This window comes from Canis lupus, chromosome 18 (assembly GCF_048164855.1).
Source record: "Canis lupus baileyi chromosome 18, mCanLup2.hap1, whole genome shotgun sequence".
NCBI classification, from domain to species: domain Eukaryota; kingdom Metazoa; phylum Chordata; class Mammalia; order Carnivora; family Canidae; genus Canis; species Canis lupus.
The window spans coordinates 24,029,967-24,054,645 of NC_132855.1; the positions used below are offsets into that span (position 1 = coordinate 24,029,967).

General features: G+C 37.0%; 1 protein-coding gene across 5 annotated transcripts in view; it reads left to right on the top strand.

Moving 5' to 3' along the window:
- Nucleotides 1-24,679, top strand: part of IGF2BP3 (insulin like growth factor 2 mRNA binding protein 3) — a 150,929-nt gene that overhangs the window by 90,389 nt on the left and 35,861 nt on the right. For 4 of the 5 annotated variants that reach the window (XM_072783780.1, XM_072783779.1, XM_072783778.1 and 1 more), the window contains exons 4-5: nt 15,846-15,897; nt 15,992-16,055. The exons of the other annotated variant lie outside the window; for it this stretch is intronic. In XM_072783780.1, coding sequence (XP_072639881.1) covers nt 15,846-15,897; nt 15,992-16,055 — 116 coding nt within the window. The remainder of the gene's footprint in view (nt 1-15,845; nt 15,898-15,991; nt 16,056-24,679) is intronic. 5 annotated transcript variants of the gene reach the window in all.

Below are 24,679 nucleotides of genomic sequence, written 5' to 3' on the forward strand. Positions count from 1 at the left end.
TACAGAAAAATTAAAAAGGTGGTACAGAAAGTTCCCATATACCCCACAGCCAATCTCCCCTGTTAACAACATCTTACATTAGTATATTTGTCACAGTTAATGAACCAACATTGTTGGATCCTAGTTTATAATAAACTAAAGTTCATACTCCATTCACGTTTTCTTAGTTTTTACCTAATGTTATTCATCTGTTTCTGGATCCCATCCAGGATACCAACATTATATTTAGTGGTCATGCCTCCTTAGCCTCCTCTTGGCTGTGATAGTTGATTTAGGCTTTCCTTATATTTGATGACCTTGGCAGTTTTGAGGAGTACTGATGGGTATTTTGCAAAAAGTCTCCAAGGGGTTTATCTGAAGCTTTTCTCATGATTAGACTGGATTTATGGGTTCTGGGTAGGGAGGCCACAGAGGAAAATGCCATTCCTATTACTTCATATCAAGAGTATATACTATTAACATGACTTAGCACTGTTGATATTAAGCTTGATCACTTGGATAAAATAGTGTATGTTAGATTGTTTCACTGTAAAGCTTCTCATCTACCTGCCTTCTTCCCCAATCCCCTTTCCAGACCATACTTATTGAAAAGAAGTCACTGTGTATATAGTCCACACATAAGGAATGGGGAGTTAGGTTCTACTTCCTTGAGGGCAAGAATATCTAATAAAAATTATTTGGAATTCTTCTCCATGAACATTTATTCTCCCACGTTCATTTATTCACTCATTTAGATATGTCATTTTATATCTTGGGTTATAATCCAATATTAATTCATTGTGTTAATACTGTTTTAGCTTTTGCTGCTGGGAACTTTTACCTGGTTGCTGTCTCCCTGTGGTACTCTAACCACAGTGTATGTGTGTGTTTCTGTTTGAGAACTTTTTTACTGTCTGGCAGCACAAGTTGTTCCACAATCACCTTTGTATTCCTGCTTTAGTCCTAGAATCAGCTGTCTCTCTAGCTGTGGTTCTTTATATTGGAGAATGGTACTAGAAACCAAGATCTGAGCAGTAGTTACGACCATTGCCACTGGGATGTCATTGCTTCTGGGTTCTGAGAGCTGATAGCAAGGAAATAAATATATATGCATACTGACCTGTGTATATACACATCTATGAATATACCTCTGTGTAATTATATCAAACTAGATAACACTGATACTTCATTCTTTTTTTATTGTTAAATAACATTCCATTGGGTAGCTCTAACATTTTGTTGGTTCATCAGCTGATGGACTTTTGGATGGTTTCCACTTTTCAAATACTGTGAATAATGCTGCTATGAACATTTGTATACAAGTTTTTGTGTGGGCCTGTGCTGTCCGTTTCCTTGATAGAGACCTATGGTAACCTTATGTTTAATGTTTTTAGGAACTGCCAACCTATTTTCCAAAGTGACTGCATCATTAAACATTCCCACTAGCTACTAATAAGGGTTCCAATTTCTCTACATTTTCACCCTCCTTATTTTAGCCATCCTAAAGAATAAGAATTATCTCATTGTGGATCTTTAAATTTTTTTATTACTTAAAGAATTTTTTTAAAGATTTTATTTACTTGAGAGAGAGAGAGCTCACACACACACACACACACACACACAATGGGGGAGGGGCAGAGGGAGAAGGAGAAGCAGGACCTGAAGGCAGACGCTTAACGAACTGAGCTACCCACCCCTCTCCTTGTGGTTTTAACTTCCATTTCCCTAATTATTAAAAGTGTTGAACATTTTTTTCATGTAGTTGCTGTTCATAGATTTTTTTTTGGTAGTGTTCTATTTAAGTCTTTTGAACATTTAGGGTATGTGGATAGCTCAGTCGGTTGAGCTTCTGACTCTTGATCCCCGTCAGGGTCATGGGTTTGAGCACCATGTCAGGCCCTGCACCCATCAAGAAGCCTGCTTGAGATTCTCTCCCTCTCCTTTGACCTCTCTCCCCACATGCATGCACACATTCTCTCTCTCTTAAATAAACATTTAAAAATTTATTTTCTTACTGAGTTTTGAGATTTGAGGTACACAGATGCAAGCTTTTTATCAGATACATGCTTTGCCAATAATTGCTTCCAGTCTTCTCATTTGCAAGTTTCTCATTTTCTTATAAGTGTCTTTTAAAGAATATTGGAGGTAATTTTCATTTTCTTACTGATTTGTATGAACTATGGCTTATTCTTCAGTCATATTAGATCTTTAACTTCAAAAAAAATGTTTCAAATTTTTTTTAAAAAAAGATTTTATTTATTACTCATGAGAGACACACAGAAGCAGAGACATAGGCAGAGGGAGAAGCAGGCTCCCCGCAAGGAGCCCAATGCGAGACTCAATTCCAAGCCCTGGGGATCATGACCTGAGCCGAAGTCAGACGCTCAACCACTGAGCCATGCAGGTGCCCCAAATGTTTCAAATTTTTAAAGCTTTCTAAAATGGGTAGTTTTGAGCATCAATAAATATACAGAGACTAGTATAATGAATCACCCCATGACCCTTATCACTTAACTTGAACAATTATCAGTTTATGGCCTATCTCATTTCCTCTATACACTACCCCTTCAACATTAGATCCAAATAAGTTCTATACTTTGCAGTTGGTTGATTTCTCTTAAGCTTTTTTTTTTTTTAAAGCTTGTTTTTATTTTTAAAGTAATCTCTATACCCAACATGGGTCTCAGACTCACAATTCCAAGGTTAAGAGTCGCATGCTCTATAGACTGAGACAGCCAGGCACCCCACTCTTAAGTCTCTTAATCTTTGATTCTTATGCCATTTTGTTACCTTGCTGTATGTTGAAGAAACTGGATCGTTTTTGCCCTGTCACAATAGATTAGTTGATTTTTACCTTTGTAGTTTTTAGCTTTGTTTCTCAGTCCTCTATATTCCTGTGAATTGATGGTTAAGCCTAGAGCAGGGATCTTCACTGTAGCTGCATGTAAGAACCACCTGGGGAGTTTCAGAAAAAATTTTAAATGTCCAGGCTATATTTCAGACTAATTAAATCCTAACTCCAGTGTTAGGGCCCAGGCTTTAGTATTTTAAACTCTCCAAGTGATTCTGCTGTGTTGCCAAGGTGGAGACCACAAAAGGCTTGGCCATATGCAGATTTTCTATACTCCTCCCTTCTCTTTAAGCAAGAATAATTCATAGGTGGTAGTACGGATATCTGTCAGGAAGCACGTATTTGGTTTCCTTTTTGTAATTTAGCATCCATGGTTTTTGAGAAATCCATTATTTTATGAAAGGAGGCAAAAAGGGTGATTTTTCAATTTTATTCTTTCATTTATTGAAACACTTTTATAAAGAGAAACTTCTGCAGAGATACTATGTGGTTACTGTGAGATTAATTCCTACAAGAAAGGCAGTGTTTGATTCTATTTACCAGTCTCAGTTCTCCAGTGGTAACGGATACTTTTAAATATTTGAGTTTATATACTCAATACTTAAATTTATAATATTAATTTGTGTTTCAGTTTATTTTTGTTAGCTTTACTGATGATAGTTTGTCTCATTTTTAGCTGGTAGGAGCTCGTTCAGGTTGACTTCTGAATTCTTTTGCCAGTATACTTGCATTAAGAAAGCAAAGAGGCTAGCTAGCATGTAAATGACACCAACATGAACTAAAAGTTCTCCTTTTTGTAAATAAAATACATGCCACTTGTATAAAAAGGCAAACAGAAAGTCAAAGTGAAAATTACTACTGACTAGGGGGTTTAGTGAAGAATTTTCTGAACATTCTTTATTTTTTGTATACACGCTATGCATGTGTAGTTATTGACATACATGGAATGATAACGTGTGCTGTTTTGCAGGACTTAGTACATACCAGGTGTGTTGTAGAGAGCTGTTCATGGCCATTCTTTTTGAAGGCTGTATAATTTGAAAATACAAATTTTTTTTGGTTGGTATATAGATTGTTTTCCAGTTTCTCATTCTTAAAAAAAGTGCCCCCCCCTTTATTGTGACTTCATTGAGATAATCACATACCTTACAATTGGTCTGTTTAAAATGTACAAGTCATTGGTTTTTAGTATATTCACAGATCTGTGCAACTGTCACCACAGTTAATTTTAGAATATTTTTATCACATCAGAAAGAAATCGTGTACCCTTTAGCTACCTCCTCTTCTCCCCCACCTACCCCTTAGCCCTAAACAACCGCTAATCTTTTTGTCTATATAGATTTGTCTATTCCAGGCATTTCATTAAAATACAATCATTATAGTCTTTGTGTCTAGCTTTTTTCACTTAGCAAAATGTTTTCAAGGCATCTCTGTGTTGTAGAATGTATCAGTATGTTTTCCTTTCTGTTGTCAAATTATAGTCCATTGTGTGGATACATCACCTTTTATTTCCCGTTCATCTGTTGAAGGACATGTTGGTTGTTTCCACTGTTTTTGCCTATTGTGAATAATGCTGCTGTGAACATTCCTGTATGGTTTTATGGTGTGAACATGTTTTCATTTCTCTTAGGAGTATTTGTAGTAGTATAGTTGTTGAGTTGCAAAGAAACTATTTATAGTTTTAAGGACCTGCCACACTGTTTCCTAGAGTGGGCTGTACCACTCTAGAATTGACACTGCTAACAGTATTATGTAAGAGCTCTAGTTTCTCCACATCCTTTCTCAGTTATCTTTGTGAGTATAGCCATCCTAGGGATTTAAAGTAATAGATCGTTGTGGTTTCAGTTTGCATTTACCCAATGACTAATGATGATGCCAAGCATCCTTTCATGTGCTTTTGGTAATTTGCATATCTTCTTTAGGAAAAGTCTATTCAGGTTCTCTGCACATTTTTATTTTTTAATTTGTATTCTGGTTAACATACAATGTAATGTTAGTTTCAGGTGTACATATAGTGATTCCATAATTCCATGCATGCATCAGCCAGTGCTCATTACAACAAGCACACTCCTTAATCCTCATCACCTATTTTACCCATCCCCCCCAACCACCCTCTACCCAGTTTCTTTTTTTAAAGATTTATTTATTTGAGAGAGAGAGAGAGAGAGAGAGAGAGAGAGAGAGAGAGAGACAGCTTGTGCATGTGTGTGCACACAGAGGGGAGGGATTCAGGGAGGAGAAGACAGGGACTTAAGGCGACTCCACGCTGAGCACGGAGGCTGATGTGGGGCTCAAACTCACAACCCCGAGATCACAACCTGCGCCAAAACCAAGAGTTGGATGCTTAACTGACCGTACCATGCAGGTGCCTTTCTCTACCCATTTTTAAATTAAGTTGTTTTGTATTATTGAGTTCTAAGAGTTCTTTATATATTCTTGACATAAGTCACAGAAATAAGATCTGCATGTTAGCCTGCATGTAAGCATGTAAATCTGTCTGCTTACCTGCCCTAAATTTTACTCTATACCTCCATCAGCGTTCATTGTATGTATGTGAATAATTAGTGTTAAAGACATGTTGATCACAATGATCCTGTACTTAATATTTCCACACATGGCTTTGCGTGAAGAAAATGAGTTTATTATGGGCTTCTGAATTTTGATTTTTATATTTGTCTGAGGCGTCACTAATGAGCCATTTGTTTGACTTGTAGCAATTTTAACATAACAATGGTATAAACAGTAGTGGGAGGATAATTACTGGGGTGGCAGATGATGCACTCGTTGTGAAATAAGTGAGTTTGTGTTTAGCTTAACTTTTGGTCATAAATGAAATTCTGACAGATACATTGCTTGAGTTTTTTAATTTCAGAAAAGCTGCTAAAAATAAGTATTTGGTTTTTGTAAAATATAAGAATATTATTTTTGAAGATTATTTATGTGAGAGAGATTGAGTGTGCAAGAGCAACAGCGGGTTGGGGGGGGTGGGGAGACAGAAGGAGAAGCGGACTTCCCCCTGAAGTAGAGCCCAAAGCAGGGCTCGATCCCAGGACCCCAGGATCATGACCTGAGCTGCAGACAGACACAACTGAATGGCACATGGCAGGATTATGTTAAAATCTGAGGGATAGGATGTGGGTGAAAGCTTGTGCAATAGAATTTTGAAGCAAAAGCAGGACTTAAGAGTTAATGGGTGGTTTTTAAGTTATGGCAAATACATGGCTGGGCTCCAAGTTAGGCCTTGATTTTGAACATATACTACCAGTGATTGAGAAGAATGGGTAGTTGTGGGAGAAATCCTGGTTTGCCCTTTAGACCGTCCCACCCCACTGGACCAATGAATGAGGAAATTCCAAGAACATACGTATGGGCACCTTTTATCAATAGCTTGGCAGTATTGTGATGATTTGTCCTCTTCACTGTTCAAAGCAATTAAGGAAATGCATGACTGTCATAGGAAACAAACAGCAACGGAGAGAAGGAATCTACTTGACTTTTGTTCCCCTTCTCTTTTGTCTCTTCCAACACTGTGTCTTAGCAGGGTATAGCTCAGTTATAATGGGTTGGTGTGGTAAGCATCTTTTCTTTTTTCTGCCCAAAAAATTCATGCATTTGGCTCTTTCCTTTGTTCATTTGTTTCTCTAGAACTCTCCCCAAGTGAGAACCTTAAGAATAGAAGGGGAGAACCCTATTTTCTTGGCATTCCTTTTTTTGAAAACAATCTAAAGGCCAATATAATCCAGTTTGATGCTTTAATTTTTTTTTTCTTGATTGTAAAATTACATGTTCATTGTACAAAATTTGAAAAGAGAAAAGGAAAGAGGAAAAAAAAGTCTTTTCTGCCCCAATGACAATATTGTTAAATGGCTCATAGTTCACTCTGATATGATAGGCATTTTTCAACATGGTGGATTATGTTTATTTAAGTTTATATCCTGTTATGTCTTAAACGTGCTTTTTAAGAAAACTGAGCTATAATTTGTGTACCATAAAATTTATATTTTAAAGCATATAATTCACCATCACCTCTATGTAATTTTTTTTTTCTATGTAATTTCTTGAACATGTTTCATTATCCCCAAAAGTAACCCCATCGCCACTAATAGTCACTGCTCTTCCATCCCGTAGCAACCACTGTTCTGCTTCGTCTCTATAAATTTGTCTGTTCGGGACACTTCATATAAATGGTATTATATGATATATGGCCTCTTTCACATAAATTTTGAAGGTGCATCCATATTGTAGTATGTGCTTCATTCCTTTTTATGGCCAGACACTATTTCCAGTGTATGATTATACCATGTATTGTTATCCATTCATCACTTCCAGGTATTTTATTAAAAGGTCTCATAGAGCCCAATAGAATAACTAATCCACATCTGAAGGACTAATTCTTAAGGGAAATATTCTCATCAGTACTGATTTTGGAACCAACCTCTTTCTTCTGTTTCAGCTGTTTTTATTTTTCATTTTTAAATAGACTTCAAATAGGGGTAATGGATAAAATGCCAGCATCTGGGATTGTCTGCTACCACTTTTGGAGGCCACTGTAATCCTGGATATTTTTCACCTCTTTAGATGAGTCACTTTTTAATTAGTGCCTTCATCCATAATAATGTTAGAATTGTAATTAAGCTTTTGAACTGCTCTCTCTTTTCCGTTAGTAATTTGTAGCTGTTTGGAGTGATAATCCCTACCTTTCTGCTAAAGGAGTAAGTAAGTGAATTATTGAGACTTATGTTTACTTCCAGGATTCCCTAGTCTTCCCATGTTTGGTTGGGGAGCTGGGAGCTGAGGCCTGGAAGGAAGACCAGACAGTCACTTCTCTCTAAGTCTTCTGCTGGGCTCTCCAGACTCAGTGGTATGTTGCGATAGGCCACAGACAGCTTAGTCTGAGGTTTAGAGGATGCTGTGATTGAGGACGCTGAAGAAAAAACACAAGGTTAATTGCCTGTACTGTGGAAATCCATGTGGCAGTTAAAAAGAATAAGCTAAATTTGTGCTTACCAACATAAATTGGCCACCAAGATGACAGATTGGGAAAAAAAAGCAAGATAAGTAATGTTATACTTTAAGGTACTTAAAATCTGCCTCAGTTTATTCATCTTCAAAATGGGGAAAGTAGTCACATTGTGAGGAGTAATTGAGAAAGTATATGTAAGATGTTTAGAACAGTAATCAATAAATTTTATGAAAATTAACTCCACAGGGATCCCTGGGTGGCGCAGCGGTTTAGCGCCTGCCTTTGGCCCAGGGCGCGATCCTGGAGACCCGGGATCGAATCCCACGTCGGGCGCCCGGTGCATGGAGCCTGCTTCTCCCTCTGCCTGTGTCTCTGCCTCTCTCTCTCTCTCTCTCTCTCTGTGACTATCATAAATAAATAAAAATTAAAAAAAAAAATTAACTCCACAAAATAATCCTCTTCTGTGGGTGGATGTGTGAATATATAAACATCTACACATACTTTACAAGAAACTTGAACTAAAATTGACATAATTATGAAAGTAACCCTGTTCAAGTGTGCGGTTTACTGGGTTTCAGCATATTGACAAGATTGTACAACCATCACTACAAATTCCAGAACATTTTCCTCACTCCATAAAGAATACCCCTACCCTAATAAGCAGTCACTCCATTTCTTCCTCCTCCAGCCCCCTGCAACCACTAGTCTGATTTCTGTCTCTCTGGATTTACCTATTCTGATAAATGGAGTTGTATAATATGTAACCTTTTATACCTGGCTTATTTTATACTTAGTGTAATGTTTCCAAGATTTATCCACATTATAACGTGCTTCAGTCCTTCTTATGGCTGAATAATGAAGATTCCGTTTGTATATATACATACCATATTATCCTTTCAGCAATGGTGAATAATGCTGTTAGGAATATCTGCTGTACAAATATCTCTTTGGTTACCTGTTGTCACTTCTTCTGGGTGTATATCCAGAAGGAATTGTTGGATCATGTGGTAATTCTCTTATTAATTTTTTTGAGGAACTGCCATATCGTTTTCCATGGAGGATGCACTATTTTGCATTTCTCCCAGCACAATATGAGAATTCTAATTTTTCACATCCTTGCTAAGACCTCTATTATTTTCCTTAAGAAAAAAATTATAGTCATTTAGAGGATATGAAGCAATCTCAGTGTGACTTTCATTTACATTTCCTTAATTACTGATGATGTTGAGCATCTTTTCATGGGACACATACTTCTAAGAACATTTGGAGAGACCCATCAAACTGACAGTGGTTTCTTTGAGGGTTTGGGGGAAGTAACTGGTTTGGAAATAGGTAAAGGGGACCCTAACTTTATATTATTTGGAGTGTTATACAAATATTGCAGCTAGTAAAATGTAGAACAAGTTAATACTTTCATCTGTTTGAGATATATAGAAACAGAGTATATAGTGCTTGGGACAAGGGCTAGGGAAACCTGTTGACCCTTGGAGATGTTAAAGTTCTTCACCTACTAAAGGCTGATTTTGATCTTCCTGCAAAGAAATGATTGACTGTCTTCAGTCTGTGTCATTATATTTAATTTTAATTGTGTGGGAAACTGAGGCAGCTTAGTTGACCAAGTGGTTAAAAGTATGGACTTTGGAATCTGACAGCTGTGGGGTTTTTTGTTTGTTTGTTTGTTTTTTATTTATGATAGTCACAGAGAGAGCGAGAGAGAGGTAGAGACATAGGCAGAGGGAGAAGCAGGCTCCATGCACCGGGAGCCCGACGTGGGATTCGATCCTGGGTCTCCAGGATCGCGCCCTGGGCCAAAGGCAGGCGCCAAACCCCACTGCGCCACCCAGGGATCCCTGACAGCTGTGGTTTTAAATCATTTCTCTATCACTTAACTATCCAAGTTGAAACGCTTAACTTCCCCATGCCATAATTTACACATCTATAAAATGGGATGTTCCTTTATGGGATTGTGTGGAATTAAATGAATTGAAATAGATAAAATATTTAAGACGGTGCTTCTACTGGAAAGTACCCATAATTCATTACTGAAAGAAGGCCAGCGTAGTTGGAGAGGAGAGCATGGTAATAGATGATGAGCAGGTCACATGGGGCCTTCAGGGCACTTGTTAGGGATTTTGGATCCTTTCCCAAAAACAGAGGGAAGCTATTAGAGTTTATCTTAGGTTGTAAGTTGATTAACTCAGCTTTTAAAAATCAGTCTAGGTTAGCATGGCCTAGTAGAAAGAATATGTGGGCCACTTACGCAATTAAGAATTTTCTGGTAGCCATGTTAAGAAGTAAAAAAAGAAAACAGGTGAAAATGAATTTGATTTTATTTTTTTTAAAGATAAGCTTTTTATTTTTATTTATTTTTAAAGATTTTATTTATTTATTCATGAGAGAGAGAGACAGAGAGAGAGAGGCAGAGACACAAGGCAGAGGGAGAAGCAGGCTCCATGGAGGGAGCCTGATGTGTGGGACTGTGTATGTGCATGGTAACTTGGACTATTCTCTCTTAGTCACTCTGGTCATGTGATTTTATAAAATCCTATATTATTTCCTCTTCCCCATGTTAGAGGATCTAACTTGTGGAAGTTGAGGGGTAGCTAGGAAGTTGTGAGGTTTTGTCTATGCACCTCTAATGCTGGACCATTCATGTGGGTTGATGGAGGCTGAGATGCCTTCTGGGTGTCAGCAGTGATAAAGATGATGTGCCTTGTGGGTTTTCAAAGATCTGGTCTGTTTATCTTGGTCGTATCAAGTTGAAATTGTTTAACAGACTTCTGTGAGAAAATGGTTTGATTGTTACTCAAGTAATTATGGTGGTAACATTTTAGGGAAATGTTCATTAAGGTGGATACTTCTTTAAATGTTTTTCTATCTGAATTTTGTGCTAGTATTGATTATAAATGCTTTTTGGGGCCTGCAATATAGAGTTGTTCTTTATTAATATAGCTAGTCTTTTCATAGATGATATAAAAGAATAAAATTGCTGGGATGATTTTTATTCATAAATAGCAAAAAGTGGGTTCCTATTTCTATACAATGTGTTGAGCTGTATTTGAAGGAAGTTCCCTTTATCTCCACATACTTGGCGCTCCAAAGTTGATTCTGTGGAGGATTTTCTCCTTGTTCTTTTTAAAATGAGGAATAGTCAAAAGTAATTTTTTTTTTTTTTCAAAAGTAACTTCTTTCTGGTAATCCCTCCCTAGAGTCCGAGTGTGGTTTTGGTATTTGGAATCTTTATTATTGTGTGGGTGTGTGCATGTATGTGTATTTTGGTAAAGTGTGTGTTAGGGCAAGAGATCATTAAATATCCTACCTTGAATTTTAATTTAACTGGTTTTTGTAATGCTGTGACTTTATGGTTCTATATCTTTTTCATATGAATTTGATGATAAGTAACTGCTTATATCACTTTGGACTTATAAAGGTACCTGAAATCAGTTTCCTTTGCTCTTAGGACAAAAACTATTTTGTGGCTTCGCGCTCTCTCTCTCTCTTTTAGATTTTACTTATTTGAGACCGAGAGATAGATTAAGTGTACGTACAGAGTGAGAGGGACAAGCAGGCTCCTGCTGAGCAGGGAGCCCAACACAGAACTTGATCCCAGGAACATGGGATCATGACCTCAGCCAAAAGTAGATGCTAACCAACTGAGCCTCCCAGGTGTCCCTCTTGTGGCTTCTTTTTAACTCTTTGGTATTTGTTGTTGTTCCTCACTGAGCTGAGCACATGGTTCTCTGGTAATAAGACTGTGGTCTCTTTCCTTATAAAGTAGAGAGGCTAGTAGAGCTCTGTGTGGTGGAGGGACATAAAGGTGGGTTGGGGGCATTTCCAGAGGCACTTTAAGAAGAGAGTAGCGTGAAAGATTGTAATATCCAGCGATGTCCCATCATCATCTGAAACACTTGGGGCACATAAGGAAGACTTGGAATCTATTATTATATATGTAAGTTACCTTAAGTATAGAAGCCAGTATAACCATTAGAAATAGATTATTTCTGACACACCTGACAATCACATCACTATGGTTAATAATGACTACTCTAGTGGGAGAATAAAGATCAGTGTGAAGAGATTATAAAATGACAATGCTTTCATTTCTAGGATTAGGTGAGCTCAGGTACTATGGAAACAAGTGTGCTTTACCCAGTCTTCAGGGTGTGACTGGAGCATTAGGTGTGTGGGAAGTATATTGAAGAGGATGGAAGAGGTAGGCAGTACCAGATCATTGATGATCTCCTACACCATGTTGAACTTGTGACAACTTCTATTGGTATTTTGAAGCCACTGAGGAGTAGTAACTTCTAGCAGAATAGCGACAGGGTGGTAGAGTGGAGGCAAGATGTCAATCAGACCCTCAGTTCAGATAGTTCAGAGGTGATGGGACCTCATGGGCAATGGGTATAAAGAATAAACAGTCGGCAGAAGGTTTATCTGTAGAGCATGAATTACCCATGAATACCCATAGGGGAACTGCTGAACTTTAGCTAGTTTTGTCGGGGGCAGAGGTGGTGGTGGAGGTGGTGCTGCTGTGGCAGAGGAAGTCTGATCATGTGGTGGTGGAGGTGGTGCTGCTGTGGCAGAGGAAGTCTGATCAGTGTTTTTCAGTTATCTTTATTTCGATGTTCTGTGTATGAATAAACCACCCTACTAGATGGACAAGGGGCATGAAGAAACTTACCTTGATTATGGTGATGGTCTCAGGAGAACGTACATAATGGCAGAACTGAACAAATTTTGTGCAGTTCATTATATTTCAGTAGCTCTTTAAGGCTAAAAAATCCCTAGGCCATTATCAAGTAATACTGATCTTAGTTACTCTTAGGAGCTTCATTGAGATACAGTTCACTCATTTGCAGCGTATGATTCATTGTTTTTTAGTAGAACAGATGTATGCACCATCACCACAGCCAACGTTAGAGCTTTATCATCTCAAAAAGAGGCCTCTTCAGCTATACCACCCTCTACAGTCCCACTCACCAGCCCTATGCAACCACTAATTTACTTTGTCTTTATAGATTTCGCTTTTCTAGGCATTTCCTACTAATGGAATCACTTAATGTGTGTGTATTCATTTGTTTGTTGGTGATTGGCTTCTTTGACTCAATAGAACATTTTCAACATTCATCCATGTGGTAGCATATGTAGGTAGTTCATTCGTTTTTATGGCCAAATAATACTCAGTTGTATGACTGTACCACATTTGTCTATCCATTCCTTATCCTAGATTGTTTCCACCCTCTACAATTATGAATGATCTTAATTTTCCATAGCTATATGAAGGACAACAATAATCTTTGCATTTATCATGCGATTCTGTTTCTACGTTTAGGTGAAATTTTTTTTTAAAGGCTGAATATTTGAGATTTTAAGTCCTAAATGTATAAAAAAGGGACATTCTACCAAGACATTTCCTCTGAGGCTTTAATTTGCTTTGATGCCTTCTTTCCCCTCTGGTTGGAATTTAAAACTTAGTGACGTATAGAGAAATGTTTCCTTTGTGGCTTGAGTAAAATAAATTCATCTAGGATTGAGAATTGAAGAGATTTGTGGAAAAGATGGAAATGTGCAGTGAAAGTTTTTATTTTACTTTTTATCTTCAAACAAGACTGTTTAATTTAAAGCATTTGTGGCTGAACTAGATGGGAGAGGTAGAAACTACAAGATGTTCTAGCAGCTGAAAAGACCTGGGAACCTAGGGGGTGGGTGGTTAAGTGACAGATAATAGGAATGTTTGTCTTCCTAGTTAATGCAGGATAAATCAAAATGTCAGAACTTATCTAGGGTAAGTTGTATTTACTCTTTGAGAGTTGAGTAGTTGGACTGTCATGATACAATTTGGTAGTCCTGTTTGACATAGCACATTGAGGCAAATGCCTACCTAATAGACTGGAGGAAAACTGGTTACTCATTTTGGGGGTTGGAAACCCCTTTTGGGATTTAGGAATGTGATTGGGCTATACACAGTCCTTCCTTACTCTCATTTGTAATTATCCCCCAAATTTTTGCATAAAACTTTGAATTAAGACATCAAAGACCCGTTGAAATTCATCTTTGCTATCTAAATAAACCCTTTAGGTTATGGTGGTGTTTCTTAACTAAGTACCAAGACTGTTGCTGGACCTGGAGTTTTGTTTTTGTTTTTTTAGGATTATAGTGTTTTGTTTTTAGAATCAGGTTTATGTAAGTACAGTTTACACACAATGAAATTCCCCTTTTATTGTGTATAGAATTGTAGTTTCTAATTACTAGAGGTTTTACACACAGGATTGTTGATGACCAATAGCATTTATTATTAACGATAACACCATGACAAGTAGTTGTTTGTTTTGCTTTGTTTCTTTAGTAAACTCTGCAACCAATGTGGGGCTAGACTTACAACCCTGAAATCAAGAGTCACATGCTCAGGTGGCTCAGCAGTTTAGCGCCGCCTTCAGTCCAGGACGTGATCCTGGAGTCCCGGGATCAGTCCTGCATCAGGCTCCCTGCATAGAGCCTGCTTCTCCTTCTGCCTGTGTCTCTGCCTCTGTCTCTCTCTCTCTCTCTGTACGTCATGAATAAATAAAAGTAAAATCTTAAAAAAAAAAAAAAAAAAAAAGAGTCACATGCTCTACCAACTGAGCCAGCTAGGCACCCCCCAAGCAGTTTTGTTTTGAAAATACTAAACTTTGTACAGTATATGCAGTGGAAATTCTGATGTACATTTTCTTAATTTTTTTAAGTTAAAAAATTGCCTCATTTATTTTTTGCCGGTGTATATGTATATGTTATATATTTACGTATAAATGTATGTGTATATGTGTGTGTCGTAGTACAAATTAAGGTAGTATAAGCTAAGCCATGTGTGGACACTAATGTATTACTGAACTACTTGCTTTTAGGAAGAATTAAGAATTGTGTTTATTTACATTGAATTGGCATTTATTCCTACTGCCTTCACCCCTTCTTTCCCATTACCATATCAAAACTGCAGTATAAAAATAGGTAACTATTCCATTCCACAAATAGGTATTAACCTTATTTGAAATGAGGGGAAAAATTTAAAGCGCATTCTCAGAGAAACCTTACTATAAATTTCAAGCTTAAATCAGTAAACAAAATAAATGCCTGAAAGAAACCACGTGGGATAAATGTTTATTTAGAAGAAATTGCTTAAAGGTTAGTCAGGAATTAGAAAAAAAAATTTAGTGTTTCTTAATGGTTTACTGTGTTCTTGGGGCCAGAAAACATTCTCAAGGAATTGTCTTTTAATTTTGCAACTAAATTGTTGAGTAAGTGGTTTGCTATAAGTTGATAAAAACTTTTTTTACTTTTAAAGAAAAACTTCACAGTTCTTGGAGGCTACGGACAGTTGAATTTGGTTTATACTGATGAGACCATAAGGTACATTTGCAGTTGATACTATAAAAGAACTTAGTTACTGTTTTAACAGTTTCTCTTTAGTAGAACAACGTGCACAGTATAATAATAATAATGCAGCTGCTGGAAAGATGGTAGAAACAGTTTCAAATTGCACATTTTCTAACAGTGTTAATTTCAGGTCAGTTAGGTTACTCTTTAACTTAAGACTCCGGATAGAAAATCAATTCTCTTATTTATTTTGCCAGTCTGCCTTGAGAATAGTCTGTTCTGATTTGCTCATAATAGCTGCAAAATGGAATTCTTTGAAAAGGAACATCTTAGAGATAAAAGTTGACTTGGGGCCTTATCTCATGATGATGTGTTGATATATGTGTGAAAAAATATATGCTGCTTTCTCCTCCAGCTTCAGGAATCAGGCGGCTGTGGCTTTGAATACTTTGCTGAGCTACTTCTTTGTTAGCCATAGGAAGTAAGTTTAAAGTCAGAGATCTGGGAATAGGCAGGAAAGAGAAGCCCACTATGTGCTCTTTATGGTACCCTTCCCTTGCTTTTGTAGTCTCAAAACTCCAGTTAATTTTTTTGGATCGTTTCCATCACAATTACTTTGTGATTTTAAAACTATTTCTGCCCTTGTGAATAACTTGGGAAATTGAAAATCTGTAATTTTTTTTCTCCCCCTCCTGATAGGTGCTGGATAGTTTACTAGTCCAGTATGGAGTGGTGGAAAGCTGTGAGCAAGGTACATGTCTTCTCAATTGCTTTCAAATTTGTGAAAGGAAGGAAATAGAAAGAAAACTAACTTTTTTTTTCTCTTCACTTTTCTCTTCCTCTAGTGAACACTGACTCGGAAACTGCAGTCGTAAATGTAACCTATTCCAGTAAGGACCAAGCTAGACAGTAAGCAGTTTGGAACTTTTAATCTATCTATAATAACTAGGTTAAGTATAGTGCTTATATTTTGGGCTGTTGGGTAGCAGAAATAAGTTTTATTTTGCAAAGTTGGACCCTGCCATTCTTTTTAAGTTGGAATGTCTAATAAGAATCAGCATTGGTAAAGATTTACTACATTTTCAATATGTCTTTAATGCCAATAATAAAGTGATGCAGTGTGAAGCTGAATTAACATCCTATTTGCAAAAAGCTCTGGGCCTGGGTATCCTTGCCAAATTACATAAAGACCCCCCTCCCCCTTTATTGGTATGATGCATACAGTATTGTTATTTTATGTAAAGCTGGTAAGTTGATCAAGTGTTGAACTAACAGTAGTGTTGAATACTAAGTTGTCTTGGTCCCTGATTTTTCTAATGATTACCATTATACTTTAGGAGTGTGCAGACATTGGATTAATGTAATTTACTTTGAGATTTGAAAAATATATTCCAATGCAGTTGACAGGCAAAACTTCATAGATCAAATAATCTTGCCTAGGAAAAGAGAATTCTGTAGGCTTGGGACTGATATAATGAACTCACTGAGCACTAGACAAGATGAGGATGCCACAAATACTGCTTTGACAGAGCAACTTGGAACACAAACATGTCGGAATGGCCCACAAGGTGCTTATAGCAAAATGCTGAGTGTCACTAGACTGTGGGAGTCTTAACCACCTCTAGATACTGTATGGGCAGGAACAGACTGCCTGTCCTCTCTGGGTGAAAAGGTGAAAGGAAAGACCATGCTGACTGACCCTGAGCCCTAAAGGGGAAAGATGAAACCAGCTGCAAGGGTGGGAACACACCTAGGTTACTGAAGGCAGCACCTACTCAAGGAGGGGACTGACTATGAGATGAAAGATAGGGCTGGGAAGGAGATGGAAATTTGCATAACACAAATGGAACTTACTTTTAAAATCGGTAATACTAGTAACATGTACAAATTTTTAAAGGTACAAAGATGTATACAGTGCAAACCTTCCTCTCAGTATTGTCCCCAATTTTGTTCCCTTCCTTGGAGATAACTACATAGAAGACAATGTGTGTATATTTCCTCCTCTGTGTGTGCACGATCCCCTAACATTTGAGTGTTTCGTACATGTAAATATATTTCTTATAATTACATATAATTTGTATGGATATAGAATGACTGACTTAGTCCCAAATTGGATATTAAGGGTCTAGCAGTTATGAAAAATGCTGTGGTGAATCCCTTTTTGCATGTCATTTTGCATGTTTGTAAACATAGCTATTTGTTAAATTCCTGGAATTAGATTTGCTAAGTCTAGATGGATATACTTTCTTTTTTGTTGTTGGATATTGGCAAGTTATTCTTCATAGAGCTTGAAATTCTTCAAGTTCCCATTAGCACTGTGAGAGTCTGTTTCTCTTTATTCTCCCTAACATGGAGATAGGATAAAGATGTTACCCTTAACATGAGGTTTCATCAGACTTTGCTGATTTTAGTGGGTAAAAAGTCATAACTAATTATATGTTAATTTCATTTTTCTCAAGTGAGATTTCATGAGATTCACTTTTAATGTTAGTAGGAGACTTTGAATATACTTAAAAGCACACTATTTTTCCTTCCTGTCTGTATCCTTCTTTCATTTGAAAATATTTAAGTTTATATGAGGTGTCTGGATATTATAGAAATTGTGGTATAAATTGTAAAACTGGCTTTAAAAAAAAACCCAACTTTTTCTTCAACTGTGTAAGGGGAAAACAGGAAAGTTTTGGGACATCAAAGCGAGGGCAGTAAGAACACAGAGGGCTCCATTTTGTCTTCTATATTTCAGTCTTTACAAAGCTCTGTCATTAATAATTGGTGGTCAGTTAGTTATCTCTTAGATGGAAAATAAGAGATAACATGTTAAACCCAAGGGTATTCGAAGATAGAGGCCTGTTTTGGGTGTCTATTTGGAAACTTACATGAGGCTAGGGAAAGGGGGAAATAATAGTTAGTTTATAAGGAGACATAACTTACATAGCACTGAAGAGACATAGAAGGGACTTCAGTGGGGACAGGCTGGCATTTAACACTCCTTTCCCTCTTAAAAAAATAATCCAACTGGTTAAGAAGAGTACAAGCACAGGAAGTACAGACTGGCTAGTCAAGATAGAATTACTGTGTACATTAATCCTAACAGGACAGTAATGCGAATGTAGAGACATTTTAGTCTAAAGGTACTTCGTAGTGGTTTTTAGAAATTGGCAGGGTCCTGTTGATCCTAAGGAGAAAGGGAAAAAGACTGTTAGGAATTTGTAATTTAATAAATTAGGTAATGTAAACAAGTGCATTGGGCATTTCAGTAAGGGAAATAGTTATATCTCTTATTCTAATAGTTAATCAGTATTTATTTGTTTTTTTAATTTATGATTTTATTTATGATTTTATCTATTCATTCATGTGAGACACACAGAGAGAGGCAGAGACATAGGCAGAGAAGCAGGCTCCTCGCAGGAAGCCCACTGCGGCACTTGAACCCAGGACTCCAAGATCATGCCCTGAGCCAAAGGCAGATGCTCAACCACTGAGCCACCCAGGTGCCCCTTGTCAGTTAACATTTATTGATTACCAGCACTTAACCAAAAGATGCCAGTGAATAAAGGCAAGGTCCCTGTCCTCAAGGATGTGCCTTTCTGTGGTGAAAGAACATAGTGGAGGGAGGATCACCTGATTTTAATTCTTGCCCAAGTTGAATTTCCTTATAAGCCAATTGGGTTTCTCCCTCTCAAGAATTCCTGAGATCAAAGAGAATTAGAAAATAATGGTGTATTCAGAGAAAGTTACTAGATTTTAAAAATGGAAAAAGACAATTTTATGAAAGTGTTATGAAAATTGTCCATTAAAGTTCTCTACTAAGTTTTAAAAAATGTGGAGTGCATTCTTCTGTGAGAATTTATTTTATTTGAGAGGCATTGGATGTGATGGAGAAAGCATGGACTCGAGTCAGACTGCTCAGACTGTAACCTTGACTTCTCTGATGTTCAGGTTTCTGAACTGCAAAATGACGGTTGGCAAAAAAACCAAATATATTCATGCATATATACACATACTTAAGAGAAAATGGTCTTATCACATGGCTTGGCATATAGGCACCCAGTAAAGAGGACCTCACATTCACCCCTCTGATTCTAGGTTGCTTCTAGAGCAGCTTGAAGCGGTTTGAGCTGGAGTTGGTCCCTCTAGGACTTGCTCCACTGAACCCTGGGTGCCTGTTCTCTGGGCTCCTATATGACTATCTACTGCCTACACTAGGCTGATGTGATTTCTTCGTACTCTTTCCTTGGCAGCCATCCAAAGCTCACACCTTCAGGTAATGAGAGTTGAGTTGATAATCTTATTTGGCTTCTTTGTTACTGTAGAGTACATGTAACTGGGAGGTGCTTGCGTAGGTGTGAGTAGAGTGTGGAAGCTATACTCCAGAATCCTATTGCAAGGAATGGACTCTGCGCCACCAGTTTTCTCACTGTGACTCTGGCTGGGTTAATCTTAGTTTGCCTCTGTCTTGTAAATGGGAATAATTACAGTTCTTAGCTCATGAGACCATTAGGAGAAACTAACATAGTGCCTCCAAAACACTTGTGATAATATAATACCTAAAAGGTAGTAAAAGCTCTAAAGTTAGCAGCTATTATACATTTTCCCAACATTTTTTATTGCTGTTGATAATACCCTATAAATGTATAGTATACTTCATTTCAGATAATGGCTTAGCCACCCATACTCAGGAATTGGAGTCCTAGTTTAAAAACCTGTGTGACTGCCTCTTTGTTATTCAAAGCTCTATGAATGCCACTTTTAAGAGGATTCTTCAGTAAGGCTGTGTCTCTAAGAATTTAACATGGAAATTCCTGCCACCTTCTGGCTAAGAAAAATCAAAGGTTAATAATACATACATTGCTATGAAATACATGTATTTGTTGCAATCTCAAGTCTTGAATTACTAATTTGTTGAAGTAATAAAGTGGGTAACAATGATGAAAACTTTAAGAAAATCATTAAAAACAGAAGTATGTATTTTAGTATTTCTTGTGTCTCAGAGCAAGAGAGGGTTGGGTCTCTGGATCCCCTGTTTCCTCTGTCCTCTGGGGACTTTTAGATAATGCAGTCAAGGATAAGACATTACTCACCGGAAGGTTTGTAATGTGTGACAGAAATAACCCTTCAGAATTTGTAGGCATTTGGTTCTTATACTTCCTTTTCTTTAGGGTTCTTATTTCTGATGTTTTTGTTAGGGAATAGGAATACAGTCTATTTATAGTTTGAAGTTAGCATTCAGATGCTTTTACATCCATCTGGAGAAGTTGAAACAATGTGGCTGATGGCTAAGGGGGAGGAAATTTACCCTTAACCTTTGAAAATTATGTAAATAGAAGATTTATTGTGGAAAAAGAATGACTGATAAAGCAGTAAGACACTATAATCTCTTGCCATTTTGCCATTCAGAGATAAATAACACTGTGAAATTTGCCATCAAGTTTAGTAGACATTGCCCCATGTCCTAACTTAGAAAGTGACAAAGATAATTTTGTAGATTCTGCAGATTGTCTTGCCAATAACTGTATTTATACTGTTTGTAATCTCTGTATAGTATTTTTATCCCTACCACAGTCTCTGTATCCAGCTGTCTACTTAACATCTAGGTTGTTGGAGATTTCTTTTTTTCCTTAGAACCAGTTTAGTAATAAATTCCTTTGTAGGTAAATATTTGGGCTTTGTCCATAATTATTGCTTTACGTTGTATCCCTGCAGTGGTATTACCAGATGTTTACTAATTACTGAATTTGTGTGTCTCAGCCTCTTGCTACAAGGAGAAAACAGGATGGTTTGATTTTTCAATAATGGCTAAACCTCATTTTGTTCAGAACTATGTGGTATACAGTAGTGAGGTCTGGAGTTTTAAAATGTAAAGGAACCATTAACTTTTTAGTCTTGTCAGGAAGGAGACTAATGCCAGACAAGAAAACAATCTTTCCAAGGTTACTTGGGTACTTACTTTCAAGTTGGATTAGAATTCTGGTCCCTGGTCCACCTGCTTTTTTTTATTCCTCAGAACTGTATTTATTCTTGGTTAAGTTTAACTTCTCTGGGGCTCAATTCTTCTTTATCTCCCTCTTTCTCATCCTTGAGTTAAACTACTAATTCTCTATCTCAAGGCCCTTTCAGCTCTACACTGTGACCCACTCTGATAAACTTTTTATCAACACAATTAAGTGCTACCAGCTAGCAAAACTACTTAAAACCTTCTGATTAACTCTTAAAATCGCATCAGAGCAGATTCTTGAAATGATGGGAAACAGGATCCTGTGTGATGCGCTTGCTTGATAAACATCCTTGAGTTCTGTTGAACGGAAACACATGTGTTTGGAGTAATTATAATAATTGTTTATCATATATCTTGCATATACAGCAGGTTTGGTGAAAATACTATAATGTTGGCCTCATGAACTCAGGAGACCATCGGATGACATTGCTGAATTTTAAACTTTGGGCATGAAAAGGCTAAAAGCAATTGACCTAAAATTTAAAAACTTAAAATCTTTAATCACGAGGAAGCTGTTGCATGCAGTTAGGTTGCTCCTGTACTTTTACAGCCATATCCAAGTGGTTTGAGGAGTCCAGAACTCTTAGTTGGCAATTAGTGGGATACACAGAATATGTGCTGAATGCTCTCTGACAGGAGCAGTCTGTTTGGCGTGGTTGGGGCCCAGGCTATGCACTGGGTACCAGAGCACCATGCTGTCTAACCTTCTGAATGAGAGAATCTTTTCTTTTCCCTTTAAAAAAAATTTTTTTTTTTTTTTTAAAGCAAAACAAAGTTTGGAAGTGAGTTTATGCTAAGTTGAGAGAGCGGCTTCTTGGGGACATGTGTGATTTTATTTAGATAGCCACAGAATACTTAGAGGCGGCTGGTGATTTACTTGTGTATCTCTGTTTATCCCCATGGAATAGGAGGTCTTTGTCTGTATGATCCTCTCTCTAAAGAAAGAAGTTTTTACTTTTCTTTTTTTTATAATGTTACTTATTTCTAACAAATTTTACTTTGTTTCTTCTGAAGCTGGCAGTACTTAGTTGTATAGTGGGAAAGGGTATTAAAGCAAACTGTATTGCCTTTATGCTCATAGATATAGTTAATACCTTCATTATTGCATTCAGCTTTCCTTGTGTGTTTTTTTTTTTTTTTTTAAGATTTATTTGAGAGAGTGTGCACACATGTGTGCATGAGTTAGGGGGGAGGGAGGGATGGAGGGGGAGAGAGAGGGAAAGAAGCAGACTATCCACTGAGCACGGAGCTGGACACAGGATGTGTGAGACTCATGACCTGAGCCAAAATCAAGAGTTGGATATTTAACTGACTGAGCCACCCAGCTATCCTTTCCTTAACGCTTTTGAAAGAATCTTCAGTGATCTGTGTCACCATGGCCTTTTGAAAAAGTTGAAAGTTGCTTTGAATATCTAATTCATTGAAACTTGTGCAGTTCCAGCTTTCTAGAATTATACCTCATCAATGTTAATAAAATTTCTCAGCTATTGTCATTCGTTAGAAATAAGCAAAATATTTTATGGCCCTTAATCCACATTTTCCTTAAGAAAAAAGAGGGAGAAAGAAAGGAATAATATGTTCATTTAGGGTTCTGTTATCAGAGTATTGGTAAAAGAAATTATGCTGTGTGTGCTGCTATCACCCTGTGAAACTTACGAAATAATGCCCTCAGATATAGAAATCACCAAGAAATATCCCATGATATATTGTATTGGGGAGGGGGGGGAAGCAAGACACAAAACAATATTAAGATCTCAATGATGCTTTTATTTTTTTAGGAATCTTAAAGCAATTTTTAATTAAAAAATGATCAAAATATTGATGATTTAGAAGCCATACACTGTTCTTTCCTGTATTTGTGTTCAAGTATGTATGTGTGTATTTGTAGGTATAATTTATAATTTTTCTTATTTACCAGTTTTATTGAGAGAGAATTGACAAAGCACTGTGTAAGTTGAAGGTGTACACCATGACTTGACTTACATATTTGATGACATTACTAGGGTAAACCAATTAATATCTGTCATCGCATAGATACAAAAAGGAGAAACAATTTTTCTCCTGATGAGAATTTTCAGAACCTACTCTCTTAACTTTCAAATAAACCAAACAGCAGAGTTAACTGTTATTATGTTGTTCATTATATCCATAGTATTTACCTTATAACTGAAAATTTGTACCTCTTAGAACTTTCTTTTAAATTTGAGTATGAAACAAAAAAATAAATAAATAAATTTGAGTATGGTTAACACACAATGTTAAATTAGGTTCAATTATGCTTTTAAAGAGGGTACTGAACACATGCATGTGTAAATGTATGGAAAGTACTGGTTCATTTGCAGACATTATCATAGTTAACAATGATTCTGGGAAGGGTCTTGGAGGGTTAATGATGCGGACAAAGAAATTTCTCATTACTTTTATATTTGTTTGATTGGGATGTCTTCCTGTGCTCTACACACTGTAGGACAGTGATGCAGCAGGAGATTCAGTAAAAAGAGCAGAATTAGGGGTCTTGAGAACATGGTGCCCTGTCTGCTTACCTGGGCTTGTCTTCCAATTCTGCGCTTGTGGTGCTCTATGTTGTGTTAGACCTACCTCTTTTTTCCCCTTTGCATTCAAGTCAGAAACTGAACCTGCAAATTAGGAAAACAATACATGAACCACAGATGACCACTTGGAGGAACTAGAGAGAAACTACATCATGCCTTTCTTTCTTTCTTTTTTTTTTTTTTTTTAAAAAAAAAACTCTCCCTGCTTGGGCTGAACTCAGTGCCCATTAGAACAGAATCTGAGCAAAGACTTTGTGTAACCCTAGGGGAAAAAATGTGGGACTTTTATTGGTTTTTAATTTTCTTGTGTACTGGGGAGTGTATATTTTTAGGAGTGTTTGTATGCTTTTGAAATCTTGGATGTATCTTCTCTATCAATCTTTTGTTGAGTTATCGACTTATAAAATGCATAAGTAAGGTAGAACACAATGTAGATGAATCTTATAAACAAAAGTAAAAGATGCTAGGCATGATACATAATGTGTACTCATATATACTTATTTATATAGAATTTTGAAACAGGCAAAATAAATTTATGGTGTTAGAAGCCTAGGAGAAGGGTCATTACTGAATAGAGGTCCTGGTGGACCTCTGGGGCATTGGTATATCCTAGATCTGGATATGCATGTTCGCCTTAAGAAAATTTATTGAGATGTATGCTAAAGATTGGGTACTTTTCCATAATAAGGTTTAAAAATCAAGAAAAAGGTGGAGCTCCTCTCAAAATATAGAGAGATAGGTGGGTAAATGGATGCATGGAAGGGTGGATAGATAAAATAGAAAATAGCTTCGTTTGCTTTTTTTTGGTTCACCAGCACCTCTGCCTCTCTGCCCCAGATCAGATCATAAACTCCACAAGGCCAGGGACTGTTATTTTCTCGGGGCCTTGCTCATAATAGGTGCTGAGAATTTATTGACTGATTATCCTGAGTATTAATTTCTTTGAATCTCCCGAGTGGTTGAGGGATATTTGGCCTTAAATTCTT